The 25,517-nt window shown below is 40.9% G+C and overlaps 1 protein-coding gene across 6 annotated transcripts in view; it reads left to right on the forward strand.

Annotated features, from left to right (window-relative positions):
- UBP1 (upstream binding protein 1) overlaps nt 1-25,517 on the forward strand; it is a 54,329-nt gene that overhangs the window by 13,658 nt on the left and 15,154 nt on the right. For 4 of the 6 annotated variants that reach the window (XM_034991503.1, XM_034991535.1, XM_034991513.1 and 1 more), the window contains exons 2-8: nt 2,212-2,363; nt 12,355-12,431; nt 17,625-17,730; nt 18,183-18,289; nt 20,041-20,193; nt 20,295-20,405; nt 20,840-20,947. In XM_034991503.1, coding sequence (XP_034847394.1) covers nt 2,212-2,363; nt 12,355-12,431; nt 17,625-17,730; nt 18,183-18,289; nt 20,041-20,193; nt 20,295-20,405; nt 20,840-20,947 — 814 coding nt within the window. The remainder of the gene's footprint in view (nt 1-2,211; nt 2,364-12,354; nt 12,432-17,624; nt 17,731-18,182; nt 18,290-20,040; nt 20,194-20,294; nt 20,406-20,839; nt 20,948-25,517) is intronic. The other 2 variants (XM_034991523.1, XM_034991532.1) reach the window with 1 other exon arrangement.

Genomic DNA, 25,517 nt, shown 5'->3' on the forward strand with positions numbered 1-25,517 from the left:
CGATCCCAGGACCTTGGGATCACGACCTGAGCCGAAGGCAGATGCTTAAGGACTGAGCTACCCAAGCGCCCCTGGATATATATTTTTAAAAGATGTATTTATTTTAGAGAGAGCGAGCGAGTGAGCAAGCACGGGGGGGGGGGGGGGGGGGAGCAGAGGGAGAGAGAGGATCTGGAGCAGACTCCCTGCTGAGTAGGGCTCTATCTCACAACCTGAGATCATCACCTGAGCCGAAATCAAGAGTCCATAGCTTAACCAACTGAGCCACCCAGGCACCCCTTATTTGGATATTTTGTTATTATTTTACTTTTTCCTGAGGAATGAACATAGAAACATTATCAAGGTACAAATGTACAAGTCAGTGATTTATCTCAAAAACAAATGCCTGGGGGCACCTGGGTGGCTCAGTCGTTAAGCGTCTGCCTTCAGCTCAGGTCATGATCCCAGGGTCCTGGGATCGAGTCCCACATCGGGCTCCCTGCTCGGCAGGAAGCCTGCTTCTCCCTCTCCCACTCCCCCTGCTTGTGTTCCTGCTCTCGCTATCTCTCTCTCTGTCAAATAAATAAATAAAAATCTAAAAAAACAAATGCCTGTAACTCATACATTAATGGTGGGAATGTAAAATGGTGCAGCTGCTTTGGAAAGCCATTTGGCAATTCCTCAAAAAGTTAAACAGAGTAACCATATAACCTAGCAGTTCTACTCTTAGGTTTATATCCAAGGGAATTAAACATATGTCTACATGAAAAACAAGCAACTGTTCATAGCAGTATTATTCATAATAGCTAAAAAATGGAAACAACCCAGATGTCCCAGAGTGGATAAACAACAGTGTGGTCTGTCCATACATAAGGGAATATCATTCATCCCCAAAAAGGAGTGATGAAGTGCTGATACATGCTCAGCAGGGGTGGACCTTGAAAACATATTAAGTAAAAGAAGGCCATGTGATTCTTTTGCATTAAATGTTCAGAATAGGTAAATGCATGGAGACAAAGTAGATCACTGCCAAGACTAGGGGTAGGGTCAGGGGATAGGGCTGGGGAATGACTGCTAACTGGTGTGAGATTTCCTTTTGAGGTGATGAAAATGTTCTGGGATTAGAGAGTTGTGATAACTGCACAACTCTGTTAATAATACCAAAACCCATTGAATTACACACTTTAAAAGGGTGAATTTTTATGGAATGTAAATTATATTCTCAGCTGTTCTTGTAACAAAACAAAATAACACATCTGTGTGTGTTTGGGTTAACCGAGAATATAGACCGTACCCCAGAAGGCCTCCCCCCACCCTCCTCCCTTCCAGTCAATGCCCCAAGTTATTCTTGGGGGGAAAAAACAGCAGCTGTTTCTACTGCTACTGTTCGCTTCTCAGAAGAAGCCGTTGTTTTAGACTAAGCATGAAGCTTTATGCTCTCAGCGTTTGCCAGGCCTTGCAGGGCACATTTTGTAGCGTACCATTTTAATCAAATGCTGCTCTGTGATTTTATGGTACCTGTGGACCGACCTTTCAGAACAGGTAGCTATGCACTCTTGACTTGCTCTTTTTTTTAAGATTTAAAAAAAAAATTTCAGAGAGTGAGAGAGAGAGCAAGCAAGCATGGCAGGGGGGAGGGTCAGAGGAAGAAGCAGATTTCCCGCTTCTTCCACAGGGAACCCAGTGGGGAACTCCATCCCAGGACCCTGGGATCATGACCTGAGCCAAAGGCAGACGCCTAACCGACTGAGCCACCCAGGTGCCCAACTTGCTCTTTTTAAAATAGAAATAATATGGAGTTTAAAGAAGTAACATGTATATTAGATCTCTTGCTTAATCAGTAGCATGGACTTTATTAACTATGAAATACTTTTTACTTTATCTGCCTCATCATAGCTGCTCCCCCCCTTCTCCCCATACCCACAACTAGAGATACGGGTTATTAATACTATCTTTTGGGGAGCCAAATTAACATTGATAGTTTTTATTCTACATGACATTTTTGAGCTTAAATTTTATTTTTATTTATTTTTTAATAAAAATTTCATATTTAAGTAATTGTTACACCCAGCATGGGGCTCAAACTCACAACCCTGAGATCAAGAGTTGCACACTCCACCAACTGAGCTAGCCAGGCACCCCGAGCTTAAATTTTAAAACTGCCTTTACATGTTTTTATATGCTTTTAAATATTTTAAACTCAAGGTCAGTGTTGATTCTTTTGCCTTTCAGCGATGTCTTGGCATTGCCCATTTTTAAGCAGGAAGATTCCAGCCTTCCATTGGACGGTGAGACTAAACACCCACCCTTTCAATATGTGATGTGCGCTGCCACCTCGCCAGCAGTGAAACTGCACGATGAGACTCTCACTTACTTGAACCAAGGTGAGTATGGCTATGTCATGCTTTGATGTAAGAGTTGACACATAGCTAAAGCGTTTTGGCATTACAGCCTACTTTATGGGTAATAATTTAAAATTAGATTATTTTTCTTAAATTTGACAACTTTAGTTAACAAAAATCGTAGGCATTTACTGTTAGCCAACAAAGTAATAGTTTGTGAAAATTGTGAAAACTGATTTGCATAAAGAGGGCCCCTGCAATAAGATTTATTACAGGGTTTTTCAGACAAAATCCAAAGGAGGAGCAAGTAGGAAAGGATGTCAGTTATTTTTAGGAACACTGGTTTCAATATGGAACTTGAGACTGAATCAAGGAACCTGGGTCTCAGGCCTGAAGCAGGTTTGTGCTGAAAATAGACAAGCTGCACCAAGATGGAGTCTGTGGCTAAAATAGATCGTGTCAGATTTTGTCTACTCGTATCTTGTCCGCATTTTATGAGAATATGCTGTTTTGGTGATATGAAAGTGAGAGCAGGCAGAGTGGAAGATAGAGATGTGGGGGTAGAATTTACTGTTGGAAATTATAAGGGATTTTTTTGAGGTTCTCTTAGCAGTTTGGGCATAGGCCAGTGTGACTAACCAAATTAAACAGAAGTACTTTGTTACACAGCTATGAATTTGTTGGATACATATACCGAAAGCATGTTGCACTCTTATTTTTAAACAAAATCGGAACTTTATTCTTACAAAAATAGTACATCCTCTCACTGTAGAAAGATTGAGAAATAAGAGGTAAAGCTGGAAATTGACTGTGGTTGCATTTCACCAAGATAACTAGTTTATGTTTTAGGTATATTTTCTTGTGTGTCTATCTACTTTATTTTAACAAAATTAGAATTAATATTTGTTCATTTAAGAGCATATTGTAATTATTTTTCTGTCATTAAATAAAATCTTTATTTCTTTGAACGTTTGTAACAGCTATGGATTTTAGACTATTACGATTAGTATTCTGAAATGCGGAAGAATAACTTACTGTAGCTTTTCATTTGATATAAATGTAGGATCTGTGAGGTTTTACCCCAGTTTATTCTACCATAGCACCTGTACAATACCCTAACTCTGTCGTTAACATTGTTTGGGTAGGCATTCTTTTTTCTTTCTTTCTTTCTTTTTTTTTTTAAAGATTTTATTTATTTTTTTGACAGAGAGAGACGCAGCAAGAGAAGGAACACAAGCAGGGGGAGTGGGAGAGGGAGAAGCAGGCTTCTTGCCGAGCAGAGAGCCCGATGCGGGGCTTGATCCCACGACCCTGGGATCATGACCTGAGCCGAAGGCAGATGCTTAACGACTGAGCCACCCAGGCGCCCCTTGGGTAGGCATTCTGTCGTTTGAGACTTAAGTGTCCTTTTTTTGAGAGAAAGAGAGCAAGCTAGAGAGAACATGAGTGGAGGGGGGAGGGGCAGAGGGAGAGGGAGAAGCAGTCTCCCTGTTGAGCAGGGAGCCCAGTGAAGGACTCCATCCCAGGACCCTGGGATCCTGACCTGAGCCGATGGCAGACGCTTAACCAACTGAGCCACCCAGGCATCCCTTAAGTGTCCTATTTGAAAGTACTTTAAAGGGGCGCCTGGGTGGATCAGTCAGTTAAGCGTCTGCCTTTGGCTCAGGTCATGATCTCAGGGTCCCAGGATTGATCCCCAAGTCAGGCTCCCTGCTCAGCAGAGAGTCTACTTCTCCCTCTGCTCCTTATCCCGCTTATGCTCTCTCTCAAATAAATAAAGAAGATCTTAAAAAAAAAAAAAAGAAAGTACCTTGAGTTCATATGGCAAGATTTGTTTTAGATGTAAAAATATCAGAAGTAACCATGTAGGGGCTTGGATACTCACTGTAGCTTTATTTCTAACGACAAGGAAATGACCTGTATTTCTCTTACTTGGGGAATAGTTGAGTAAGTTCTGTTATTTGCATACCATGGGATGAATGAGTGTACACACACACCCCTGTTTAAGGGAATGCATTGGATGTGTCTATCTGTTGGCATGGGGAAATAGCCGTAATTTATCACTGTTATTATTAAACTGGAAAAAGATATCTCATGTTGATAAAAGTTGCAATCCACCATCTGTAGTAATGATATATTAGATTGACATTCACTGAGTGCTTACTATGTATGAAGCCTTGTACTAAGTACTATACGTGTGTTATATAGTTCCCACAATAACTCTAGGAGAAGTTTTATTAATCCATTTTAGGGGTACCTGGCTAGCTCAATTGGTAGAATATGCGACTTTTTTTTTCTTTTATCTTTTTCAGAGATAGAGCATGAAGTGGGAGAAGAGGGAGAAAAAGAATCCTAAGCAGGCTCCATGTCCAGCACAGAGCCCTATGTGGGGCGCAATCTCATGACCCTGAGATTATGACCTGAGCCAAAATCAAGAGTTAGACTCTTAACGACTGAGCTACCCAGGCGCCCCTGAGGTCAAACATGTGACTCTTCATCTCAGGGTCATGAGTGCAAGCTTATTTAAAAAAGATCCATTTTCAGATTTATAAAACAAGCTGAGAGCAGTTGATTAACTTGCTCAGTGTGAATTTGGCCAAGCTTAGATTTGAGAAAAAGGAAATCTTAAGTGTATAACTCAGTGAATTTTTATATATATTATTCCCTTGAAACTACTATGTCCAGTATTTCCAGCACCCCAGCAGGCTCCCTTGTATTCCCCTCCCAGATTTTACTCCAGCTTGACTATAACTAGTATAAGTGCAGGTGATTTATTGCACTTGACTCTGCTCACTGCAGTATTTTTTTTTTAAGATTTTATTTATTTATTTCACAGAGAGCGCGAGCATGGTAGGGGGGCAAAGGGAAAGGGACAAGTAGACTCCCCACCAAGCTGGGAGCCCGAGGTAGGGCTTGATCCCAGGACCCCAGGAACATGACCTGAGCCGAAGGGAGACACCCAATGAACTGAGCCACCCAGGGGCTCTTGCTCACTGCAGTATTTTTTTTTTTTTTAAAGATTTTATTTATTTATTTATTTGAGAGAGAGAGAGAGAGAAACAGCATGAGAGGGGATGGGGTCAGAGGGAGAAGTAGGCCCCCCCCCCCCCGAACCGGGAGCCTGCTGCGGGACTCAGTCCCAGGACTCTGGGATCATGACCTGAGCCGAAGGCAGTCGCTTAACCAACTGACCACCCAGGCGCCCTCACTGCAGTATTAATGATGAATCTTTTCGTGGCTGTAGAATATATCTTTTAATTTCTTCATCTTTTAAGAAAAAAGTGGAAAAGTGAACTGCATATGTAGAAATATTTTTTAAAAACATATGAATGGGGTGTCTGGTTAAGCATCTGACTTCGGCTCAAGTCATGATCCCAGGGTCCTGGGATTGAGTCTCATATCGGGCTCCCTACTCAGCAGGAAGTCTGCTTCTCCCTCTCCTTCTGCCCCTCCTCCCTGCTTGTGTTCTCTCTCGCACGTGTGTGCGTGCGCTGTCTCTCAAATAAATAAATCTTTAAAAAAAAAACACGAATAATGGAGTGTGTGGGTGGCTCAGTTGGTTAAGTGTTCAACTCTTCATTCTGGCTCTGGTCATAGTCTCAGGGTTGTGAGATCAGGCCATGTGTTGGGCTCCCCACTCAGGGAGGAGTCTGCTTCTCTCCCTGTCCCTCTCCCCCTTCCCTTGCTTGAGCACATGCATGAGCGCGCTCTCTTTCTCTCTCTCTAAAATAAATATATCTTTAAAAAATACCATTTGAATAACCATTAAGAAACACATTAGAGTAATCATAAAGGGATTATTTTACATATCTTTTTTTTTTTAAAGATTTTATTTATTTATTTATTTATTTATTTGAGAGAGAGAATGAGATAGAGAGAGCATGAGAGGGGGGAGGGTCAGAGGGAGAAGCAGACTCCCTGCTGAGCAGGGAGACCGATGCGGGACTCGATCCCGGGACTCCAGGATCATGACCTGAGCCGAAGGCAGTTGCTTAACCAACTGAGCCACCCAGGCGCCCCTATTTTACATATCTTTTAAAAGAATTGTAAAACCTTTAATATATAAGTATCAAATATACATATTACAATGTGTATAGTTCTTTTACAGACTTGTCTCCTAGCATTTATCACTTTGACAAAAGGTTCTGGGCCCATGGTTTTTCATGAATCCCCTAAGATTGTTTTCAATTTTTTATAAATGTGTATGTTTCTAAGGAGAGGATCCATAGCTCTTCCCAGAGCCAGGCAAGGTTTGGCTTGGGGAGAGGTGTGGCTGTGTCTTTCACCCCATCTCTTAAGCTGCGGAAGCAAATAGAGGTCTAGGCTCAGCAAAGTACCTTTAGATGATGGGGCTCTCTTTTCAAAGGAAATGTTCTCAGTAGTGCATGTGCAGTGTTGATACTTTTTTATAGAAACTTTTCCTGCAATATATAGTATAAAGAGAATCAGGGTTAGGTATGGAAAATAATAATGAGACTCGATTAATTTTATCTGGAATCCAGTAAAACCCCGTGAATATTTTTTCAGCGGGAGTGACATTGTCATGGAAGTTCTTGTGAAGTCTGCCTTGGTGACACCATTTTAGTATTGATGGTTTGACTAAGTATTGACATAATTTACTGCTTATGTTTTTAGGAATCAGATTGGCACTCACTTTTAAGGCTCATGAATCCATTTTCTTGCTTTCAGATGAATTCTTCAGTTCCACCAAGGAAAATGACTTAACATGGCAATGTTGCATTATCAAAAAAGGACGTAAAAATTCTGTAAGAAGGAATTAGACAGGGTACTTGAAGGTGTGATTGTTAGCACAAGTTTATTCTTTTTTAACTCACATGTGAATTTATCTGCATTCATTCTAGTACACGAGAGGAAAATTGGAAATAATGGTGATGATTAATGAAAGCACAGTTCTCTCCATGTTATGATTTTATGAAAACTTCGGAGGGAGTAATTACTCCTACAGTTATCTATTTGGATTATGGACCATGCCATACTTTTTACAGATAAAGATTTAAGAGTTTTCTGATTCCAAATCTAGTTTTCTTAACTACCAAGTCTCTTTACTGGAATAGTTCCAGTGTTTTCTAAGTTTTTAGTTAATTGGCAACATTTTAAATTTAACAGTTTAAGTAGATGATTTATATACATACTACAAAATTCGCAAGGTATGAAAGGGTATACAATAAAAAGTCTTCTTTCCCTATCTCCCAGTTATTGAGTTCTGCTTGCCTCAGGCAGCCACTGAATTAGAACCATTTTAAAATACCTAAGAAGATTCTAATTGTGTTTTAGGACAGTCTTTGTATGACAAAAATTTATACCATTAATATTTTATTGAATTTATTCCAGTAAACTTACTTGTTCATGTGATGGGTGAGTTGTGTGCTTAAGCGTGGTTGTGGTGAATCTGAGGTCTTGTCACTAAAGGATGAAATGTAAAAAAGAACTTAAACCTAGCATCTCTGTAGTAAGGCCTGGTAGATGCTGTCATACATGGTTGCCCATGAAACAGCACTGCTAGGATATAAACACTTCCATTGCATGTTAGATGTCCTTAAGCACATTCTTCACATACCTTTTGGTTTCTTTTAAATGTTTCACCTAGTTACAGTGAGCAGTGATTTAAAAGTATCTTGGGTCTTTTTCTGCATGTGGTGAGATGGGAGGTGGAGAAGGGCCATGGTGAGTCTGCAGTCTCTGGAACAGGGCTGCCTGTGTGTGGATCCCATTCCATCACTTGCTAGCCTAGGCAAGTTCCTTAATTTAATACTCTCCACATAAGGTAGTTGACAGAGGGAGAGGGAGAAGCAGACTGACTCCTCGATGAGCAGGGCGTCCAAGATGGGGCTCGATCCGAGGACCCTGAGATCACGACCTGAGCCGAAGTCAGATGCTCAACTAACTGAGCCACCCAGGTGCCCCTAAAGATTTTATTTTTAAGCAATCTTTATACCCAGCATGGGGCTTGAACTCAAAACTGCAAGATCAAGAGTCGCATGGTCCACTGATTGAGCCAGCCAGGTGCCCCTAGAGAAACCATTTGAAGAATAACAAGTATTATGGAGCCTTTAAAAAAAAGATTGATTTTAGAAGAATAAAAGTCTGCAGTGCTTTAATATAGGAGCAACAGATCCTGAGATGTATTTGTGGAAACAGACTGAACTTTATATTGAGCACAGAAGTATCCTTGTTAGGTTGACTAGGAAAAATGATACAAAGGAAGACAGGAACATGGAGGTTTTGTCCTTTATTTGATTTTTTTAATCCTGAGAATTTTGAGATTTTGAGGATCATAAGATAATCTTGGTGGGACAAGTTTTCTCTCTGTTCTGGGCAGGTTGCTATGCACCTCTTTCACTTTCCATCTCACTGGCTGCTTTTCTTTGGGTTACTATCTATCCCAGGGAAGTGTCTTGACCCTCTGCTCTTTTTCTACACTCACTCCTCAGATGATCTTGTATTTAAGTGGTTTTACCTAACAGCTGTAACCCTGAAAAGTCCTCTGTTAATATCTCCAGTCAGGATTTCTTCCTCTTAGGTCCAGATTTGTAAATCAACCTGATTATCAATTTGGATGGCCAGTAGTTATCTCAGACTTAATGTGTTCAATTGCACTTTTGATTTTCTCCCCCAAATCTACTCCTGGTAGTCTTCCTCATGTTCAGGACCTTCCAAAAATTTGGAATCATCCTCAACTCTTTTTTTTTTTTTTTCTCTTACACTGTACATCTAATACACCAGCAAATGCGTAGGCTCTCCCTTCAAAATAATCTCTGGAGTGGCAGTTTCTTACCATCTCCACTCCTGCTGTCAGTATTTGAGCGACTGTTTCAGACTGAGGGATTTATGCTAACCCGATAAGTGAAAATTGATTTCAGTGTGATTTTAATTTGCATATCTCTGGTGGAGATTGGATGTCTTTTAATATATTTAAGAACTGTTGGCATTTCCTTTTTTTGTGAACCACTTGTTCATGTCATTTGCTCATTTTTTTCTTATAGGGATGTTGGGCATTTGTGATTTTGTAAAGTTGTTTGTATTAGGGAGCATAACCCTTTGTGTCTAATGTGAGTTGCAGATATTGCTTCTCTTGCATTTTTCCTGTTTGTAATGATTAGTCAGAATCCCTGAGTCAAAGAATATAGTGTTTAACTTAACAGGGGTAGCCAGGTTGGTTTTCAGAAAGACTTTTATCAGTTCATATTCCTCCCACATTTTATGTGCTTATTTCTCCCCTCTCCTCATCCATGTGGTTTTTAATTAAACATTTTTTGTTGATCTGATAGTTAGCCACAGACATTTTAATTTTTATTGCCTAAATTTTTGTGAGGTTGAGTGTAATTTTAAGTGTATGATGGTATAGTTTTAAAAAATGCCTATTTTATGTGCTTTATTTTGAAATGTCTTATTTTCTGAGCTTAGATCCTTTGTTAAGTATGTTGCAAATTTAACTTTTTAAAAATGTCTTTTGCCATAGTATTAGTGGTATCTCTCTCAATTCATTGAATGACTTAAGGACTCTTCCTTAGTAACATACTCTATATAATGGTTTTCTTTCACCAGCTTTGGAGTGATTTGGTTGTGTTATGTGACCGTATGATCTAGTACCCTTAGTATATTTCTATACAGGGTAAGCCCCATTGGAGTGTGGACTAGACCATAAAGATCCCCAACTTCATATAGTACTAGAAGAACTCCTTAATTACTGTTGATTTTCTCCATATCAAAGTATACTGTCTTTATTACTTAATGACAGATAATCCAGAAATCATTTTTGTGGCTTTGGAGTACATTCTTAACTTTTGGCAGCAGCTTATTTTCCTGGTGTGTTGGTGTGTGAATATCTGTTTGTGTTTTCTTATGGACACTAACTGAGCAGTGAGAGAATGTGAGTTGGGTTCATTGGTCACAAGGAAGAAGGCTCTAGCATTAAAATTTGGTCTGGGCTCACACAAAATGCAGTACACAAATGTTCATAGTATCATTACTCATAATAGCCATGAAGGAGAAACAACCCAGATGTCCATCAGTTGATGAATGGATGAACAAAATGTGGTATGTTTGTGCAGTGAAATAATTGCAATAGAAAGGAGTGCAGTCCAGGCACACCTCGGACATACTGCAGGTTCTGTTCCAGACCTTCACAATAAAGTAAATGTAGCCCGAAAGTGAGTCAAATGGGTTTTCTGGGTTCTCAGTGCATATAAAAGTTATCTTGACACCATCCTGAGTGTGTTAAGTGTGGGGTAGCATTAATGTCTAAGAAAACATATATATACCTTTTTTTTTTAAGATTTTATTTATTTGACAGAAAGAGCACAATCGGGGAGTGGGAGAGGGAGGAGCATGCTCCCCGCTGAGCAGGGAGCCCAACATGGGGCTCAATCCCAGGACCCTGGGATCACGACCTGAGCCGAAGGTAGATGCTTGACCAACTGAGCCACCCAGATGCCCCAACATTTTTAATTAAAAAATATTTTATTGCTTAAAAAGTGAGCTATAATGACTGATCACAGTTCACCATAACAAATATAATAATGAAAACGTTCAAAATGTTGTGAGAATCACAAAATGTGATGCAGAGACACAAAGTGAGCAGATGCTGTTGGAAGAAGGGTGCCCTGATAGACTTGTTTGATTCAGGGTTGTCACAAACCTTCAATTATAAAAAACCATAATTTCTGCAAAGTGTGATAAAGCAGAGCACAACAAAAGGGAGATCTGCCCTGCTACAACATGTGAGAAACTTGAAAATATGCTTAGTAAAAGAAGTCAGTTAATCACATACTGTGTGATTCCATTTGTATCAAATGTGTTAAGTAGGTAAATCCCTAGAGACAGAAAGTAGATTGATGAGGGGTTTCTAGGGGCTGGGGTGGGCGAGGATGGAAAGTGACTGCTGAGGAGTAGGATTTTCTTTTGTGGGTGATGAAAATGCTCTAAAATTGGTAGTGTGATGGTTACACAATTCTGAATGTACTAAAAACCAGTTAATTGTACATTTTTTTTTTTTTAAAAGGGTGGGGGCGTCTGGGTGGTTCAGTTGGTTAAGCAACTGCCTTCAGCTGGGGTCATGATCCCAGGGTCCTGGGATCAAGCCCCACATCAGGCTCCCTGCTCGGTGGGAGGCCTGCTTCTCCCTCTCCCACTCCCCCTGCTTCTGTTCCCTTTCTCGCTGTCTCTCTCTCTCTTGTCAAGTAAGTAAATAAAATCTTTTTTTTTTTAAGATTTTTTTCTTAAATTTTATTTATTTGACATAGAGACAGAGAGAGAGGGAACACAAGCAGGGGGAGTAGGAGAGGGAGAAGCAGGCTTCCAGCTGAGCAGGGAGCCCGATGTGGGGCTCGATCCCAGGACGCTGGGATCATGACCTGAGCTGAAGGCAGACGCTTAACAGCCTGAGCCACCCAGGCACCCCAATAAATAAAATCTTTAAAAAAAAATAAAAGGGTGAATTTTATGGTATGTAAGTTATATCTCAATAAAACTGATAAAAATTTGGTCTTGGATTATGCATACATGCATAATAAAAATTTAGTATGTGGGACTATAGCAAATGAAAATAAATTGGGAGAGAAACTCTTCAGTCTTCTGTAATTGTGCAAGAAGGAGAGGATGGTGTTTGCAGGGAAGAGAAAGATCAACCTGAATTTGCTTCTCCAGTTGAGAGACAGTTGAATTTTTTCTTTTAAAGATTTTATTTACTTACTAGAGAGAGAGAGAGCAAACTCGTATGTGCTCCTGCGCGTACACACACACCCACACACAAGTTGAGAGGGGGAGGAGTACAGGAGGAAGGAAAGAGAATCCCAAGCAGACCCAGCACTGAGCATAGAGCCCGATGCAGGGCTCCATCCCACGACCCCAAGATCATGACCTGAGCCGAGATCAAGAGTCCTTTGCTCAACCTACCGAGCCACCCAGGCGCCCTGAGAGACCATTGAATTTTTATGTTAAACAGAGTCATGTTTTTTATATGGATTGTTGGTGATACACAGTTTCTTTACATTCAGTAATTTCTTTAAAATAGGTCAGTCTTACGAAATTCGGATGCTGGATAACCGGAAAATGGGAGATATGCCTGAGATCACTGGAAAATTGGTAAAGGTAAGGATGAGCCATCTTATTTGCTAACAGATATTACAATGATTGAAAAAAGTAGCAGTTTTGCTATAAAAGTTTTGGGGTTTTTTGCATAAGAGTTATTTAAAAATCATTTGATTTCACTTTAAGAAGTAATGGCTATATTGAAACTCCTAACTTTTTGAGCTATACTTTATTTACTTATCTGTAAAACAGAAATGATAGCAGTTATTGGGTGAAATAAATGTGAAAGCCCTTTGGAAAGTAAGGTACCATAGTTGTGGCTATGGGGAAAAAATTTACCACCACAATGAAGACTTTTAAGTTTTTCTTTAAAAGTTAAAGATAATATGGGGGGAAATGTAAGTGTTAATATGAAACTCTTTAAAACCCTTTTATTTCACCTCTTAAATTTGTCTAAGTAAAATTTGAACTCTCTGTTCACTCTGTTGATGTATCTGAATGAAGGCAGTCATTCCAAGTGTAGCTCATCCCTCTTAGGATATATCTTCAGAACCATCTCTGTCCCCTCCAGTGTCATGCAGGGTGGGTCCTCTAGCCTCTACCTGTCACACACCACGGTGTATTATAAATCCACAGTATTACAGGGCAAGACTTCTGGAAGAAGCTTAATTGGAGGAAGGGAGAACTTCATCTAACTGTTAGCAAGAGAGAAGCAGGCATGAGTTCTCTTGATGCTTCCATCTTCCCACAGAGAGGCATATAGGGGCCTGGGCACTGCTGGGCCCTCAGTATGGAGAGGCATTCCATTGGAAAGACTCCCCTCTGTGGATCTGCCTTTTTAGAGGGCGAGTGTGGGGAAAGACAGCCTTCACAGGGGGAATGGATACTAATATTAAGGCTAACAAATTTGGCTTCTCTGGGAAAGCCAGTTGCCCAGCACACAGAGGCCTTGAGAGTCTTTGGGATGTTTTAATGTTCCTCCCATTCTTGGGGGCAGGAAGTCCCCAGTCCTTTGGGAGGTTGAGAGAAAGTTGGGAGTCTGCGCCCTGCCGATCAGTGTCTTGCCAACTTGGAGTGAACTCCCAGACTTCTGACTCCTGGGGCTCCTTTTTTTTTGTTTTAAGATTTTATTTATTTGACAGAGAGACACAGCGAGAGAGGGAACACAAGCAGGGGGAGTGGGAGAGGGAGAAGCAGGCTTCCCATGGAGCAGGGAGGCCGATGTGGGGCTCGATCCCATGACCCTGGGATCATGACCTGAGCTGAAGGCAGACGCTTAACTAACTGAGCCACCCAGGTGCCCCCCGGGGCTCCTATCTTACCTGGAACAGAGGGAGAGGTTATTTTTGCCATTTGTACTGAGTCTATCGTGTCTATGCCCTATTAGTGGATTTGGTCATTTCCCTGGAGGGTAAGTCAGATGGTCTTATTTTTTTCATTCCCTCCTTTTGGCATTCTGACCATAGCGCATACTGATTGGGCTCACCATTTAAAAAAGCCATCAGCGTTCAGAGTGAGCAAGCTTTACTTGGATTGGCTGTTCTCTGCTGGGCTTTTATGACAAATAGTGACAAATGGAGGAGCCAGACTTAACAGCTCTCATTTTCCAGTGTGTAGGAAGCTTAGGAATGTCCAAGATTCTCTCAGAATGCCCTGGTCCCAAGCTGGCTTATTGTCAGGCCATTGGGCACCCCGGCTCACCTTCAGCAGATCTACCAATTGTCTCACACCCAGTTAAAATCTAACCAGTGATACGTATTTTAAGGGAAGATGTGGGTGAACTCTTTTGTCCCTATGAAAGTTACATATACATTTGGTGGCTGTGAGATGCTGTTTTTTTTTTTTTTTTTAAATCAGTGTAGAAGTGTAGAAAAATTGTTTAAATTGTAGATTTGCCTGTAAAATGGAGTAAGGCATTATTATGTGCCCTGTATTGAGAGCCTTAAAACTGGATCCAAAAATATTAGAATACTCTAAAAAACTACTTATCTGGTAAAATTCAAACATACCCAGAGGTAGAATGGTATGGTGCATCCACATGTGTTTATCATGTGGTGGTTTCTGATGAATTTCACATGTGTGTCATGGGTGCCCAGGATAAGTTCTCCCACCAGTGGCCACAACTGTCAGCAGTTTGCCAGTCTTGTTTTATTTGTTCCCCCCTTGTGCTTGTTTTTTTTTTTCCTTTTTCCTTTTCCATTTTTTTTTGGCTGGACTACAGAATTTACTAACTCATAATTTTAATTCCTCTTTTAAACAGTAATTTTAACTAAGCTCGTCATTCATAGCTATTCAGCATCCTGAGGAAAATAAAACACACTTTGGCATGTGGATCCAATGCCAAAATTAAGTTTCCATCAAAGCACTGGAGAAAGTCACTTTTGAAGCCGTTTGTTATTTATCAGTGAAGATAAATGGCTTTCTAGGGAGATTGACTGTGAATAGGTGGTAAGATTTAGAAAGGACCAGTCTGATAGAGGAGACTTAATGTTTAAAATACTTTTGGTAAGCTAGTTAAAAATATCTGTCAGATTAAGTTGGAATGGCAGGATTAGTTATGTTGTTACATGACTGTTTTAAATTCAGCTTACTGGAATTTAGTTCCAAATTAAAATACGTAAGAACATTTAATATACACAATTAGCGGAAGTTAAGAAATGAAGGCAAAAAACAACTCTTTATCATGAGATAGGGAACTGTTGACAGTAAAGAAACCATCCCCCTACAAGCGCAAAGTAGAGGTTTTGTTGACATTAAATCAGCATATTCTGCCTCGACAAGGGTACTTAATTTGAAAGCATCAGTTTCCCTAAACAGTTAGCTTCCGGATTGGAAAGGTTAATTTTTAAAAGGTCTTAAGTCGGTTTCATTTCCCCTTGATAAGCCACTTGTCTCATATGTGGTGGCTGTGCCAGAAAATGTCTGGTTAGATCCCGAGAGTCTGCCCTGGATGCAGAGCCACAGTCGGCCACCGCCACAGGCTACACAGTGCATTTCCCCCAAATCACGTCCTTTCTTACCTAGAAGCTCCCCAAGTCTGAAACCTGGCTCCACGATCTTTGACTCTGCTACTGTGGGGGAGTCTTGGGGGACAAAGGGTGGGGTGGCAGGGGTGCTTTGGAACTTGGTGAAAGTGCTTCCTGTACTCAATGAGGTGCTTGTTCTATTTGTCGTATTGTCAGGGCCCCTTTATCTGTTGCTGGGTGTCTGAGTTCATGACTTTTTCCCTTCCAATTTCATTTAAGTTTTCTTTTATATATTGCCACTTCTTAACTATGGTTCTCCTTTCATATTCCTTACTGAACTATCTTAGTCTGACCTCCTAGAATGGCGTTTAGTAAAGCTCTCAAATCTGGTACTTACATTCTCATGCTATTTTCATCTGAATTTGTGGATTCAGTTAAATACGGAAGAATCAAAATCATGTCATTTCTCTGCTGCACTTTATTCTGAGTTCAGCGTGTTGGTGAGTGACCCAGGGGCTGCCCCCAGCCCGTGTACCTTCACTGTGAGGCTTTGCTGCCTGCAGGCGGTGGCGTGAAGTGGGTGTAGTGGACCGCCTGGGCAGGCCCTGTGCATGCGGGTGCAGGTGGGGAAGGCAGATGGGCTTGAATCAGAGCAGCGACCATGCCTTTGTAGATTTCTACTTTGGTCCTGACGACTGACTTGGCCTCTTTGTAAATGACAGTTGACCCTTGAACAACACAGAACGATGTGGGTCCATTTACAGGCAGATTTTTTTCAGTAAATACAGTACAGTACTCTAAATGTATTTTCTCTTACGATTTTCTTTGTAACTGTTTCCTTTTCTCTAGCTTACTTTAAGAAAGCAGTATATAATATATATAACATATAAAATATATGTTCCTCGGCTGTTGTTATCTGTAAAGTGTCTAGTCAACAGTAGGCTATTAAGTACTTAAGTTTTGGGGGGGTTCAACGCCACTAAGCCCCATGTTGTCAAGGGTCAGCTGTGTTTCAAATTAAAATATGGCTACTTTGGGGCGCCTGGGTGGCTCAATCGGTTGGGCATCTGCCTTCAGCTCAGGTCATAATTCCGGGGTCCAGGGATCGAGCCCCACATTGGGCTCCCTGCTTGCAGGGAGCCTGCTTCTCCCTGCTCTGCTCTCTCTCGCTCTCTCTCTCTCAAATAAATAAATAAAATCTTTAAAAAATAAATATGGCTACTTTTAAATAGTTTGCTTCAAAATTTATCTGCTATGGGCAGTACCTGGTGGGTAGGGAAGACAGGGGCACTAAAGTAATATTCATATGTATTGGTAACAAATTATTTCCTATTTATACCAGAGCATCTACTGGAAATATGAATATCTTATTGCATTATGGGAAAGTTATCAAAAATGTGTCACAAACACGAATTCGTGCAAATGTGGTATCTGAAGGCATTTGGATGACCTGTTTTCCTGTTCTTGGAATGAAACAATACTTGGCACTCCAAACCTGTGGGAGGCAAAGGAGGGATGGGTGGAGAGCAGAGAACTGGCCCAGAGTTTGTGGAGTAAAGTCTTACCTAGGAACCATAGTGTTTGGATCAAGTTTACCTGTGGGTTGGTGTTTTTTTTTTTCCCCCCCTTGCTTACCTCAGATAACCTCTTACAAATGAAATAGTAGAGAATTACTTTTGCATATGTGGTGGTTTTTTTTGTTTTTGTTTTTGTTTTTGCTGGATCTTATTTTGCAGATCCCCCCACCTATTCCTTGACTATCTCTTTATTTTTTAATTTCATTGAAGTATAATTAACATGCAGTGTTATATTAGTTTCAGGTATACAATATAATGATTCAGCATTTCTGTATATTAGTATTCATCCTTGATGATCTTTAAAGAAGTTCATTTATTAACTTATTTTAAATGAACAGTTTTACCATTGTACCTGGGTTTCTCTGTTTCTGTTTATACTACTCTTTGACTTTAGTAATTCCTGTCTGCATCCGATGTTTTCTTCATAGAAATAGAATTCTTGCTCACTGATTTTATGGGCGTGTACCTTAATTTTGAATTGCAATATCAGATTGTAAATAAAAATTTTACCTAAGTAATCATTTTATTTGTGCCTTTTATTTGAGTTATTCAGATACTCCAAGAACAAAGCAGTTCACTTAGAAAATGTGTAGAGCAGAATTTTTTTTGGTATGCTCTTCTATTATGGATTAATGAGTAAGAAGTGAAAATGCTTCTGCATTTTAGCTGGACCAGTTTAAAAGTACTCATTTTCCCCACTTGTTCCGTAGAGCATCATAAGAGTTGTATTCCATGACAGACGGCTACAATATACAGAGCATCAGCAACTTGAAGGCTGGAAGTGGAATCGTCCAGGAGACAGACTTCTCGATTTAGGTACAAGTGGCTGTCAGAAGACTCTGGAGAGATTCAGGCAGTTGTTTAGCTGTGCGTGGTGGGTAGGGAAGGCACCGTGTATAATTGTATGGAGAGAGTTTTGGTGTTAGCAGATCCGGTGTGCCTTGAGTTGTTCTATAGTTTAGAAATGAAGTGGTTTTTTAGCTCTAAAAGAACCTGAGCCAGGAATTTGGAGTTTTGAAATAATTTATTTAATTCTCAGTTGGCACCATCCATTGTATGTTGAATAAAATGAAATAGAAACCATGGTGGGAGAAAGTCTGATCGCATTGGGTGGGTTTCGATGTTAGCATCGCTGACCGGGAAAACGCTGACGGAAAAGGTTCTGCATGGAGGTGAAATAATTGCATGTGAACATAATTATAGTAAGTTGTAAGCTTTTTAATTATTTGTAGTGGATGAGTTTCTATGTAACTCTTTTTAAAATACAGATATTCCAATGTCTGTGGGAATAATTGACACAAGGACAAATCCAAGCCAGTTAAATGCGGTTGAATTTCTGTGGGACCCTGCAAAGCGCACATCTGCTTTCATTCAGGTTTGGAGTTTTTGCATTATTAGTATACTTGCCTAGTCATTTAAAAGGCCATGGATGAGATTAAATTCTTGACACATGATGTTACCTTTTTTTTTTTTTCTAAAGATTTTATTTATTTATTCATGAGAGAGAGAGAGGCAGAGGGAGAAGCAGGCTCCCCGTGGAGCAGGGAGCCCGATGCGGGACTCGATCCCAGGACCCCGGGATCATGACCTGAGCTGAAGGCAGATGCTTAACCGACTGAGCCACCCAGGCGTCCCATGATGTTATACCTTCTTTAAATGCTTATTTGTAAGCTATCTTGTAATGTCTTCTATTTTATATATATTTTAATTACATATATACTGTTAAATTGGAGTTAATTTACTAAATCTGTCATTTATAGGCTAACATATACAAAGACAATCGGATATGTAAAGCATTATACAGACGTTAACTTTTAACATGGTTAGTGACAGTAATCAAAACTTCTGTTTTTCATAAGATGCATTTCTCTTGAATAAAAGCTGTTTAAAAGGGTAGGATTGGGGCGCCTGGCTGGCTTAGTCAGTAGAACATATGAATCTTGGTCTCGGGGTCGTAAGTTCAAGCTCCACATTGGGCGTAGAGTTTACTTAAAAAAATAAAGTAGAATAAAAGGGTGGGATTGAAAAAAAGTACAGTTTTAAGATTTTCTCTCTAGCATAATTTAAAGACATTTCTAATACTGAAAATTTCAAACCCCACAAAAGAAAGAGAATAATAATGATGAATCTTCCATGTACCCATCACCTGGCTTCAACAGTTATTTAGTAGTTTCCTCTGTTTTCGTTATTGATGGAATACTTTAAAGCAACTCCCAGGCATCTCACTTCACCCATAAATCCTCAGTTTGTATCTCTAAGAGTTTTTTTTAGAAGTATTAATGTATATTCAGTATATTAATGTATATTTGTAAGTGGTGGAATTAAAACTGAGTAAGTAATGTTTATGTGGAAAGGGAGATTGCTTAATTGCTGATCAACCTAAGTAGTCTCTGATTTGTATGAACTGTAAAGAATATTTGTTTACTTATGTATTTATTTTTTAAGAATCTTTACTATTTTGTGTTTTTTGTGGTTTACCAAATACTGTCTCCTGCTAACGAATAGTCACTAGGGACACGGTTCATGTTAGCTGACGTTGTGCTGGTGCCAGGAGAGGGGCGGAAGTGGTGGGAGATGAGCGTTGTCCTCGGTGAACTTTGAAGGTTGACAGCAGAGTTCAGATTGATATGGGCACGGTGAGTCGTGGCCATGCCTCCAGGCCCCTAGGTAGTCTCATAAGTGTGTGTAGGCACAGCAGGAGCCTGATGGGCTGGCTAGAGTCCAGGTGGTGACAGAAGAGGGCAGGCGACAGAAGCTCTCGGCAGTTAGGGGTCGGTTGCTGTGCACTGAGCCACGTGCAAGGCCAAGGACGCTGGGGCTGAGAGCATCATTTGGTCCAGAGTGTGGAGGTAGGAGACGTCCACGTGACCCGAACAAGTCCTGTGTGAGAGGAGAAGCATTGGACTGGGGAAGAGCTCATTGCCAGAAAGTTCAGAAAGGCCCAGTTGGATTTATGAAAGGAAAGCCACGCAGAGGAATTCATGACAGCTGTCTGGCTAATATGCAGGAGTTCGTTTGGAAGGATCCTGAATTTATGGCTGTGGCAGAACACCTGAGAAGGAGCCAAATTGAAGGAGACTCAGTGGGCGGTACTTTGAGTCCCTTTCAGCTTGAGTTCTTTTCCAGGTGCACTGCATCAGCACGGAGTTTACTCCCCGGAAGCATGGAGGTGAGAAGGGGGTGCCTTTTAGGATTCAGGTTGACACCTTTAAGCAGAATGAGAACGGAGAGTACACGGATCATCTCCACTCGGCTAGCTGCCAAATCAAAGTGTTTAAGGTAAGCGATAGAAACGAGGCTTTTAGTAACTAAGGCCCAGTTTTGCTTGTAAATTGTCCATCTTCAACCTGATGGATGAGATCATCTATTTTGTTTTTAAGCCTAAAGGTGCAGACAGGAAACAAAAAACGGACCGAGAGAAGATGGAGAAGAGAACGGCTCACGAGAAAGAAAAGTACCAGCCATCCTACGACACCACTATCCTCACCGAGGTAATGCACAGTAGCGTTTCGGTTTCTGAGGCGAAGCAGCTGTTTGCGTATTAGCACTCTCTCTAGGAGGGGTTTTGCTACAAAGGGGTTGGGGAAGATTGACATAATATTCTTTGTGAAATTTGCGGGGGATAGATTTTATTTAAATTTGGGGATTTTAATAGATTAGTTTCCTGGGTGGGGTCTTGAATGAAGATGCTGAAATCCCAATCTGGTCTCGGAAACAGACCTTACAAACCTTGAAGTTGTCAAGAAATTAAGTCGGGGCCTAGAATGTCTGATTTTTGTCACTGCTGGGGTTTTGCATTTTCTTTAACTTTGAATCCTGCTAGTCATACATTTGTTTAATTGGACTGCAGAGACATAAAACAGGGTATTAGATCTTTCTTTGTATAATGAAAAGACATTGATCCCAATCTTTGGTGTTTGTCCAGATGAGGCTTGAGCCTATAATTGAAGATGCAGTTGAACATGAGCAGAAAAAGTCCAGCAAGCGGACTTTGCCAGCAGACTACGGTGATTCTCTGGCAAAGCGAGGCAGTGTAAGGGACTTCTGCTTCTCTTTTCATTGTGCAAGAAACCTTGTGCAGTGTTAGATATAGGATCAACTTCCGCCGAAAAGTAAAGCCAAATTTGTTTTTGATGTCCTTGTCTTGATTTAATTTGCTTTTGTTTAGACTTCCTGCTTTCTGTTTGTTCCTCACTGAGGAAAATTTCCTAAATCTAACACTTTAAAACAAAGTTAACCATATTGGGTGGTTTTGGAGGGAAAAACGACACTCAGAAATGTGTTCCCTCCCTGTCTCCTCCCCCTCCTCCCTCCCTCCCTCTCTCTCCTCTGCACACACACTTCCTTCAAGAGCACTGAAATTAATTGAAAATACTTTCTTTAGTAAAATAGTTATCATTTTTGTGTAATTAAAAAAGGTTTTGCTTTCTCATGTTTTATAACTGTTAAGAAACTTTCATGGATTTTTAGAGAAATGATGGCAGCAAGCTTGACATTAACATGCAATACTTTGTGTCACATTTCCCTGCATGTAGTATAAGAATGTGCGTCTGTGCTTTTAAAAGCCCATTTGGCGGCACTGGTAAAAAGAAATCTTTGCATCGGTGTTTCCTCTTGGCTCCTGCATCGTGATCTTCTGCTTCAGGCCAGAATAGCGCACCTTGCTACCCTCGGACCCAACATGCAGTCAAGGGGTTTGGCTTTGTCAGCTTCAGTGCAGCAGATCCTTATTTTATGACCCAGTTCTTTATCGAACGGTCCACAAAGGTTCATCCTGTTCTTTAAACTTAGATCACCATGTACCCGCAGTTATTAATGTAAACACAGAGCATTCTCTAATTTTTAAAAGTAACTGTCATCATATGTATCAGTCACTACTCTCTCCATCTCATTGCAGTGTTTGTACTGTCAAGGTGCCAAACATGGGATTTTCACGCTCACACATGTATATAATTCTCTGTGCTATGAAAGTCACAGGCACTATCACAAGAACCTCATTTCCAAATTAAAGCATTGCGTGACGATATTTTAGTGCTTCTTTATGCAATAACCCTGAAAATGTAGTCGTCTGGATGGATGGGGAGCACACATGATGCATTTTCTTTAACTGGGCTTTTTGGATTTGGGTCAGAGGTTGTATGGAACAACTGTATGCTCCTTCCCTGGAATGCCCCCCTCCAGTTTTATGTTTTTAATCCTCTATCTCATTTCCCAGCTGAAGACTCACAAATAGTTCTCCGTAAACTTTTCTGGGGAGATCCTGTAACTCAAGTCACTTTTCCCTTCTTGTTGGAAACTATTTAGTTAAAAGGAATGAGTTCTGATAATTCATAAATTAAAGAAATCTGTTATAGCCCAGAGCTAATCTGGAGATGGTAGAATTGTTGGTAAATTATTAATAATTCTTAACTCAAGTCTAAAGTATGCAAAACGTCAGCAGTTCACTGGCCTGGGATTTCACATCTTCCTAGAGTGTGTTTCTTGCTGCCCTGGGCTGTGTTTGGTTGGGTTAAGCTACTTCAAGGGGGTGGTTAGAGCTACTCTTTGAAACCTGTTTAAAAAAGCAAGGTACAGATTAATCCCTTAAAAAAAGTCCGCAGCATTTCCTATATTTCTGCAAGTGCCTACAAAGAAAGGCCAGCATTTCTCATAGTTGTTGGATAGTGACAGTTGGCTTTCATTAGGAAGGGAGGTCAGGCTCACCTGTTAAAAGGTGTTGTGTGAACCGGTCCCACACTGAACAGAGGCCCTACTGTTGGTTCTGAAGAGCTGCCACCCAGCAAACCCTTTAATGCATCTGGGGGTCTTGGTCTCTGAGCTGTATTTTACTGGCTCACATCGGGACTGCCAATATCTACAGTCTAAGGTGGGTCAGCATTTTCCAGGCTGCTGGGGGCGGGGCTTTGTTCACGGTACACCAAAACTGTGCCCACGCAAATCCAAGCCAGGTAGTGCTGGAGGCATCATGAATTACAGACTCTGCTCAGGACCAGAGGCAGTCCAGCACTGTTTACCTTTCCAGACAGGGAGGCAGGACAAGGTAGAAGAAACATCGTGCAAGTCTTCCTCCGTGTGCCCTTGCCCTCCTAGCTTGAGACTGGGAGAGGAGCCCGTAAGACATGTGCAGGCGGGCTGCAGTGTGGCAAGCAGCCTGGCCATTTGAGACCCTGCCACCCATTATTCCCGAAAAGCCGAGGCCTCCCAACAGGACAGTTTTCTCCAAACACTGGTTTCCTGGTGTTCAGTGAGTCTGGCTTCCTATTTATTGGGCAAGTTTTAGATGTCAGCTATTAATTAGCAATCCTGCTTTTCTCCTGTTAAAGGAATTGAGGTATGTAAAAATGAAATAGTTGTGTTTATGGAGGTTCTGCACATTTGGTGTCCCCACCATCTTACTGTGCTAACTTGAAGCTGTTGATGGCTTCACGTCCTCAGACAGTGGGCAGTGATGAACAGCAGGTGTGGGGAGGCTTGATACTAAAAGGTTCACCTTACTTAGATGTGCATGTTAGGCTCTATCGTAGTATTTTGTATCTGGGGAGGATGGTGTAGCAGGAAAATCATCTTCCACATAGTGGAGCTGATCATGAGCATGTGACAGCCAGAAGTTATTAGATCTGCCAGTCGGGTTCCTCAGACTGCACGAGCAGCAGAGGTACTACTTTGTAAGATGAGAGAAACGAGGCCCTAGTTTAAAAGGAGGGGGCACTGTTGTGTGTAAAAGGGTGTTTAGAGTGAAATTGGTGTGCATGCAGTGAGTTCAGCGGTGCTGTCCAGCTAGATTCGATTGCTTTTTTGAAACTTGGTAGTAATTGAAACAGTAAGTCTGTAGTAGTCACTTTTCCAGTTTTTGAGGGGATACATAATGAGTGGTTGTAAAGAATGTTAAGAGCCTGGGATTTCTATTTTATTTTCCTTCTGTCCATACTTCTGATGGGTGTCAGATATGTTGTAAGCACCTATAACCGTTGGGGAGACTAGTTTCTGCCCTCAGTGCTTCACAGTCTCTTACCTCCTTCTACATGCAAAAGAATTTTGAAAAAGTATATACTCCCTTGCACGTTTTCAGGTTAACAGGAAAGTTTTCATTATAAATTTCATCATCATCATGCAAAAGAATTTTGAGAAAGTATATACTCCCTTGCACATGTTCAGGTTAACAGGAAAGTTTTCATCATAAGTTGCAAAGAAGACAATTTTCTGGCACCATAAATATTTGTGTTATAATTTAAGAGAAAGCTATTACACTACTTTTGGAAGTGTATTCATAGCAATTTGACACCCAGTATCTTTCATTTCAAAAGTTCATGATGAAGCTCTTAAGTCTGAAATTTTATCCCACTCTTCCTTCTTGATCTGTTTTCTCCTCCACTCCCCATAAATAATTTAATCCCAGTATGACGTACTTTTATGCCTGAAAATCTTTTTTTTGAATTTTGATTTATTTGAGAGAGAGAGAGCGCGCACACACGGGAGAGCAGGGTAAGGGGGCAGAGGGAGAGAGAGGGAGAGGGAGAGAAGCAGACTCCCCGCTGAGCTCAGACCCTGACATGGGGCTCAGTCTCACGACACTGAGATCATGACCTGAGCTGAAACCAGGAGTCAGATGCACAACTGACTGAACCACTTAGGTGCCCCTGCCTGAAAATCTTTAAATGATCACCCTAATTACTTCTTTATGACATACTTACAGAAACTGAGATTTAAAATTTCCTCTGACCATAAGGCTTGTAAGTCAGTTGAGAACTCTGTGACCGTTGTGGGGCTTGAACTCATGACCCCGAGATCAAGAGTCACATGTTCTACTGACTGAGCCAGCCAGGCACCCCGAGAAATTGAAAACTACTTAATGATTAGTACCAATTTATCAAAACAACAAATCATATACATTTTGATGAATAGTTAATTGTAAACATAGAAATGTTATTGGAAATATATCATGAAGAATGAGACAGGGTAGAATGCAACCAAATTCTAGATTTTTTTTTATAGATAAGAGAAACTTCGTTTAGATGTGCTTATTTTTCTTTGAGCAGTGTCATTCAGGTCTTGAAATTCCTTTTGAGTTATCTGCACAAAAGCCCAGTGACCTATTTTTGTATGAACAGGTAGATTATTTCAGTACGTGTCAGTTGACACCAGGTCTCCTGAAGTTTCTGAAGGCAAGGAATTGAAAACTGCCTGACATACAGAAGAATTGTTTTATTTTTAAAAATTTTTAAATTTATTATTAAAGATTTTATTTATTTGTTTGACAGAGTGTGCGCACAAGCAGGGGGAGCGGCAGGGAGAGGGAGAAGTAGTGGGCCCCCCGCTGAGCAGAGAGCCCCATGTGGGGCTCGATCCTAGGCTCCTGGGATCATCACTTGAGCCAAAGGTAGACACTTAACTGACTGAGCCACCCAGGTGCCACCAGAAGAATTGTTTTAGAGTCATGTACTTTTTTTTTTTTTAAGATTTTATTTATTTGTCAGAGGAGAGAGAGAGCACAAGCAGGGGGAGTGGCAGACAGAGGGAGAAGCAGGCTCCCTGCTGAGCAAGAGTTGGACACGGGGCTCGATCCCAGGACCCTGGGATCATGACCTGAGCCGAAGACAGACGCT

The sequence above is a fragment of the Mirounga leonina genome, unplaced genomic scaffold (genome assembly GCF_011800145.1).
Source record: "Mirounga leonina isolate KUSES-001 unplaced genomic scaffold, KU_Mleo_1.0 Mir_115, whole genome shotgun sequence".
Taxonomy (NCBI): Eukaryota; Metazoa; Chordata; class Mammalia; order Carnivora; family Phocidae; genus Mirounga; species Mirounga leonina.